General features: G+C 35.4%; 2 protein-coding genes across 5 annotated transcripts in view; both read right to left on the bottom strand.

Annotated features, from left to right (window-relative positions):
- LOC115217247 (cytochrome P450 2B4-like) overlaps positions 1-7500 on the bottom strand; it is a 118757-nt gene that overhangs the window by 73482 nt on the left and 37775 nt on the right. The window lies entirely within an intron of this gene.
- LOC115217140 (cytochrome P450 2J6-like) overlaps positions 1-7500 on the bottom strand; it is a 29153-nt gene that overhangs the window by 10925 nt on the left and 10728 nt on the right. The window contains exon 2 of one of the 4 annotated variants that reach the window (XM_029786754.2): positions 5116-5341. The exons of the other annotated variants lie outside the window; for them this stretch is intronic. Within the exon in view, the coding sequence (XP_029642614.1) occupies positions 5116-5341 (226 nt within the window). The remainder of the gene's footprint in view (positions 1-5115; positions 5342-7500) is intronic. 4 annotated transcript variants of the gene reach the window in all.

Genomic DNA, 7500 nt, shown 5'->3' with positions numbered 1-7500 from the left:
AATTTTGTAGACGAAGCATGTAGCGACTTTTAAAAATCGTGCTATTTCTAAATTGCTATGTTCAGCCGTTAGAGCCGCGATGACTGCATGCCTCTTCATCTCATGTATCTGCCATTGATAATTCTGAAATATATAAAATATTAAGTTGATAAATAGCTGTTATAGTAAAATTAACGTATGTCCTCAAATACCGTACGCACCTTATATATATATATATGTATATATATATACACAAGTGAAAACAAGAGAGACAGAGAAAGGCAGAAACAAGGAAAATGCCACTTATATTTGAACACTATACAAATATTCCTTTAAAAAAACTGTTCTTTTAATTTTTCTAAATTTAATTATTTAATCGTTACAGTTGAAAAGGTCTCAAAATGACCGAAACCGGTACTGAAATGTTCTTTATAAAATTATTTTAGCATTTTCTATCTTGACTTGTTTTTTCATATATATATATATAGATATATATATATAATATATATATATATATATCGATATATAATTAACAGAATGAGATAAAAATCCAAGGCTGTGAAAGATTTCAGAACATTTATAAAGCGAAGGTCTTATAGCTGTTTCCGGTATTGTAGAGAAGATATGAAATAGAGAGTGAAGAGGAGGAATGAAAACAGACGTGAGATATGCAGGGATATTGTATCTGCAGATCCATTATTTAAGCAGTTCCAACAGTGTTTAAAATTGGTCATTCCTAGCATAGAGTTTGTAAACGGTGTTATTGAATCGAGGGTTTCTTTGAAGTGAGTTAAAAGTTGGGAATGTGTTTATAAGGTCAAATCAAAAACAGGAAAAGAGAAAAAAGAAAGAGAGAAAGAAAAGAAAAGAGGAGAGAGAGAGAGAGAGAGAGAGAGATAATAAAGAAATGAAGAGAGGGAAAGTGTACTGGTTAGTGGTCAGTCAGGATAAATTGATAGAAAGAATGGGGAAGTGAGGGTGATAGAGAGAGTGTAAAGAGATGAGAGTTTAAAGAGATGATAGAGTAAAGAGTAAAGGAGTGTCATATATGTAGTGATATAGCCTAAGTGAAGGGCAGAGAGACGGTGTAAGTAAGATGGTGGAATTTGGGAGTACAGGTTACGCTGCTTAGAGGACAGGTCAGTGCTTAATAGTAGAAGATGTATACACATGCATTGCATTAAACATGTATATAGATATTTACACACAACAACAGATACATATGCATACAAAACTCATGTATGTTACATGCATTCCGGTATATACACATTCATTTGTATCTAATTTTCACATATATAAAAATTCTTGCATACATAGAGGCATGTATGCAGGCCTGCAGATGCGCATAATTGTATGTGAGTGTACACACACACACACACACACACACACACACACACACACACACACATATATATATATATACGCACACACGCATATACACGTACAATGCAGAGACAGGTATGTGTAAATACAAGGCGGCGAGCTGGCAGAAACGTTTGCACGCCGGGCGAAATGCTTCGTGGTATTTCGTCTGCCGTTACGTTCTGAGTTCAAATTCCGTCGAGGTCGACTTTGCCTTTCATCCTTTCGGGGTCGATAAATTAAGTACCAGTTACGCACTGGGGTCGATATAATCGACTTAATACCTATGTCTGTCTTTGTTTGTTGTTTGTCCCCTCTATGTTTAGCCCCTTGTGGGTAGTAAAGAAATAGGTATGTGTAAATATATCAATATATCCACTATAAATCTGTGCTTATATAAAATATCTATTCCTAGAATCACATATACTCACATGTACCCGCTTTCATTCCTTTAAGTGCATACATATGCTTGCGCAACACGCAGACACGTATATACTCGTGTACATACATATACATATATATATATATATATATATATATATACATACACACCCACACATGCATACATAAATGCATACATACACACATATATGTATATATACTCACATGCACACACACATATATATATATATATATATACACATACATACACATATACATATATGTATATATACACACACACATACACACATATACATACATATATATATATATGTATATATATACATATATATATATATATGTGGTGTGTGTGTGTGGTGTGTGTGTGTAGAAGGTTGATATATATGGAAAAACAAGCCAAGGTTGAAAATGCTTAGATAATTTTATAAAAAAACATTTCAGTACCGGTTTTAGTTATTGAGACTTTTTTCAACTGTAAATATGGAAAACAGTTAAGTTTTAGAAAAATTAAGAGAAAAGTTTTTCAAAAGAATATTTGCAGAGTATTCAGATAGAAGGGGCGTTTTCCTTATTTCTGCCTGTTTCTGTGTCTCTTGTTTACCCTTGTGGGTTCGAGGTCGTTGTGAATTCTTGGTAGGGAGGAGGAGGAGGAGGAGGGGGAAGAAGAAAAAGAATAACAACAAGAACAACAAGAGGAAGGAGGAGGAGAAGAAGAAGAAGAAGAAGAAGGAGAAGGAGAAGGAGAAGAAGAAGGGGAAAAGAAAAAGAAGAAGAAGGGGAAAAGAAAAAGAAGAAGAAGAAGAAGAAAAAGAAGGAGAAGAAGAAGAAGAAGAAGAAGAAAGAAGAAGAAGAAGAAGAAGAAGAAAAAGAAGAGGGAGAAAAAAAGATAGGAGAAGAAGGAGAAGAAGAAGAAGAAGAAAAAAGGGAGAAGGGGAAAAGAAAAAGAAGAAGAAGGGGAAAAGAAAAAGAAGAAGAAAAAGAAAAAGAAGAAGAAGAAGAAAAAGAAGGAGAAGAAGAAGGAGAGAAGAAGAAGAAGAAGAAGAAGGGGAAAAGAAAAAGAAGAAGAAGAAGGGGAAAAGAAAAAGAAGAAGAAGAAAAAGAAAAAGAAGAAGAAGAAGAAGAAGAAGAAGCAGAAGAAGAAGAAGAATGCGTAAGTGCCATGATGATAGTATGTTACATAGTCAAGTGCCCTGAAACGTGCCCCTTTGAGATGGTAGTACGGATTGAATACCTGAAGCATATCTTTTGAATGTTTTGTTTATAAAATTTGCGTAGGTGTTATTCTAAACAGCAACAGTGATAAAGTTAGGAAGGAGGTGGCGGAGAGGAAGATGAGGAAGAAGAAGAAACAGAAGGGAGGATAAGAAGGAATGTAGGTAGTATGATAGCAGTAAGGTGTTGAATGGTCAAATGACCTAGAATTGATTCGTTATGGGTTATAGCAGTGATTGGGAGTGTTTTAATGAATTCCTGGGAATCTCTTGAGCGTATCATTTTAATATTTGCGTGTGTGTTTGTGCTATTCTAAGGCTGTGGTCGATGTGTCGTTTGTTGTAGACGCGTTCAAAAGTGATCTGTATTTTGTAATAAAGAGAGTCTCTTTACTAATTCGTTGGCTACAGGTTGTATCGTTCCTGAATTGGTAGAGGGAAAAAATTCTGAAGCTTGGATTTTCGTTATTGGTGCAAATGTCTATGTGTTGGCTGAATGCTATTTTTCTGTTTTGGGGAATTTTGATCTAGAATCTGTGCAGAGCCATTCTTTTACGTACATTGTTTTTTGTTTGGTCTATGTATTGTTCTTGACACTCAGAGCAAGTTAGTGCGTATATCAGATTCTCCGAAGCACATGTGAAGTTACTTTACACTGTGAAACGTTGTCCCTGTTTCAAGGAGAACTCTGATCCCACAATTAAATTGACGCATATCCCGCAGTTTGGTCTTCCGTATCTTTTTACTGACGGCTTCTGTGTTGTTGAGCGTATTCGGCTCGTGTTAGGAGTCTTTTCATAGATTTGGGTTGTCTCTTGCTTTTTATGATGGTGTGTGTTTGGAGGATTAAGTTCATTCTGTGGTCCTTTTTCAGCAGGAGAATGTTTTGAAGGATGGTGTCGAAGGCTTCATTGTTGAGAAGGTTGTGTGTGGAGATGTATGGTAGGGCTTTTGGTTGTAAATCCTTCTTTCGTTACCAACCCGGCTGAAACCGGCTCTGGCTCTGAGTACAAATGTCTTGTTTTTATAAGTTTTGAATCAAAATCTTCCACCAAACCTTAGTCACAATTTATGTTCTTAATAGTAGCTGAATGATAACTAAGTTATTTTACTAAAGTCTTTGTTATATTTAAAGTAATTGAAAGGAACACAGTGCATTCCAAAATAAATACAGTAACGAAAGGGTTAATTTGGATGTCTGAGATTCTGGATGTAAGTTGAAGGGCACGTTGAAAGCATATGTCAATTAGTGAAGGTGGGAAGTTCCTGGTGATGACTGTATCCTTTAGTTCATGTAGCCGTGTGTCCCTCGTGCTTGTATTAGAAACTATAGTACAAATCCATTTTACTAGGTTGAAGAGGATATTCATTCTAGTGTGTCTGGGGTGGCATGAGTTGAACGGTAGATATTCCTTGGAGTCCGTAGGCTTATAGTATATACCTGTTTCTATTACGTTGTCAGATTTCTTAATGAGGATGTCGAGAAAAGGAAGTCGTTGATGGTTATATTCCATCATGCATTGAATGTTTACGTCAAATCCATTTATAAGTGCTTGGAATTCTTTAAGTTTCTCTATATTTTCATGCCAAAGAATGAAACAGTCATCCAGGTATCTCTTCCAGTTATTTTCTATGCAGAGGGAGAATGGGCTGCCGTATTTTTCATCTTCTACCGACAGATCGGGGACTGCGATGGGTACGAGAATGGCCCCCTTCTTTGCTAACCTAGTCAAGGGATATCTACAAATTTGTATTTATCGTAAGGTTCTAGAAAAATGCGGTGCCCATTCTCCCTCTACATAGAAAATAACTGGAAGAAATACCTGTATGACTGTTACAGTTGAAAAAATCTCAATGACTGAAACCAGTACTGAAATGTTTTTTATAAAATTATTTTAGCATTTTCTACCTAGACTGGTTTTTCCATATATGTATATAATAATAATATTAGGGAGTATAACTCCAAACTTACAGGGAAAATTCAATTTAGTATTAAATCAAATTTCACAATATAAATATATATATATATATATATATATATATATATATATATATATATATATATATATATATATATATATATATATATATACATATGTGTGTGTGTTAATATTCAATAGATACATAATAAATACATACTATTGTGTTGATTTCTACTAACCTTTCACCAAATGTTATATAATACACAATACTCAAAGAGAAGTGTGCCAGCGGGTCTTTCAAGGAAAACGGTTTACCATTGTGAGATTGAAAAGCATCGCCTAAAGTCTGAGTTTCCATGTATATCTGTTCTTCTAGCTTTTTCTTGCCCATTCCTAAATCCCGCAGTGTTGAAATAGTAAACTTTTTCAAATCCTTCCATTCTTTTCCTGTATTAAAGAATATTCCTGAAACAATAGCGAAGATGAAAAAAAAACGTAAGTATTTATAAACTGTTTTACGTGTTTTGGAAATTTTAAAACTGAAAACAGAAAAAAGAAAATATAAGAGAAAATTATAGATAATAACACCATAAAAGGCCTTTAAATATCTCAGACCGAATATCATTCTCTACAGTTAAATACACATGTGACCTCAGTGTTCAAGAGTTTAGTCATCGCTCCTAGATACACATTACGTACGTCAGAAGATATTGTTGTAATTTAAAAACTGGCTTATACGCACCATACATAAACTTATTGAAAATCTAAGGTTTGTCAACAAAAGCATCAAATCATCCACACTCAATTATAAACAAATTTGTAAATATTGTATCCAATACAATTTCAAGGTTTCTGCGAACGAAGTAATATTCAACTCACCTGCAGGCAGCATTAATTAGTGCAGGGTATAGCGAAAAAGATTAAGTATATACTTAAGAATAGATAATAAAAATAAAAACCCCAAAATATATAGAGGTAGGACGTCTGGTGAACATAGAGTAAATGCAGACGATAGTGTTGAATTTACAGAAAAGAAAGTTTTAAATTTGTATTTGTATAGTAGGGAAAAATCGCTACTGAAAATAAAACTGAAGATAAAAATAAGGATGATTTAATATGTCAATAAAAAATATAATTCGAATTCTCATTACTCTGTCGTATGCTATAGCAATATCGGATACTAGTTCTAATAAAGGTAGAGTATTGCGATAAAATCTGGTGTATGTATCATCAAAAATAATTAGAGAATTTTTCTCCGCACTGGATAGATATTTTCTTAAATCTAGTACGCAGTATACAATTTTTAATAGACATAAGGTTAAAATGTCCTACAGCTCATCACATTACTTGGAATACCATATTCATAGACTTTAATGGTAGGAAGCTGAACCAAGCAATAACGAATACTAAAAATATGGTCCCAGGTAACGGGGGTCCCACAAACAAGGATAACAATAGTGGTGGAAGGTATAATCGAAGTAGTTAAAATAATCCTAATATAAGTAATAATATCAGCATTAGCGTACATAATGTAAATACCGATGTGAATACTGAAAACGCTGATAATAATGGCATTTGGGATAGCAAGGAAGATAATAAGGAATGTAACAACAACAACAACAACAACAACAACAACAACAATAACTATGGCAGTACCATTAAGAAGAAAAAAAATGGAATAAGACAAATTGTAACCAAGCTGAAATAGCAAAGTATAAAATGTAGTGGTAGATACAGGAAAACTTGTTCTCTGGGAAACAAGTGTCTCCGTAAAAAGCATTATATGCAAATGTACTGTCAGAATATGTGCAAACGTCTGTGCATATACGAGGGGATGCCAAAAAGTAAACGGAAACGTTCTTCGAAGAACAAGCCCGTTGTAGTTCAGACTTCTGCCGTTAGAAGCCACTCGATTAGGCCCTTAAGCATCACTCTGCCGACCGGCGTCGTCAGCTGATGTCGTGCTACAACGTGGTGCGTCTTTGTTTTGCAATGCTTCTCCCCTGTTCGCCGATTTTTGCGTTGGCTGGAATGAAGGAACGGCGTGCTTCCGTGAAATTCTGTTTTCTGCTGGGAAAAACGGCGACCGAAATAGTTGTCATGCTTCAAACAGCTTACAAGACCGCTGCCATGAGAAAAACGCAATGTTACGACTGGTTTTCACACTTTAAGAATGGCCCTTTGTCGCTTGAGGACCAACCTCGTTCAGGGCGACCGTCGCCCGCCTGAACGAATGAAAACATCATGAAAATTCATAAACTGATCTTGGAGGATCGTCACCAAAGAATTGATGAACTTTGTAATATGATTGGTGTGTCCTGGAGCACCTACCCAGGAATTCTGAGCGAGGAACTGCGAATGAAAAGAGTTGCAGCAAAATGTGTGCCTCGCTTGCTTACGGAAGATCAAAAGCAGTCACGGCTGAATGCGTGTCATGAACTGAAAGGTCAGTTGGAAATTGATCCGGACCTTTTTTCGTAGGTCATCATTGGTAACGAAAGCTTGTGCTACGGCAATGATCCGAAAACGAAACAGCTATCAAATCAATAGAAGCATCTGATGTCACCCCCCCCCCCAAAAAAAAACCCGCGTCAAGTTAAGTCCAATGTCAAGACGATGCTTGT

Source organism: Octopus sinensis, linkage group LG11, assembly GCF_006345805.1.
Source record: "Octopus sinensis linkage group LG11, ASM634580v1, whole genome shotgun sequence".
NCBI classification, from domain to species: Eukaryota; Metazoa; Mollusca; class Cephalopoda; order Octopoda; family Octopodidae; genus Octopus; species Octopus sinensis.
Note: the sequence above shows the minus strand (reverse complement) of the source record. Positions and strands in the feature narration are given on the sequence as shown.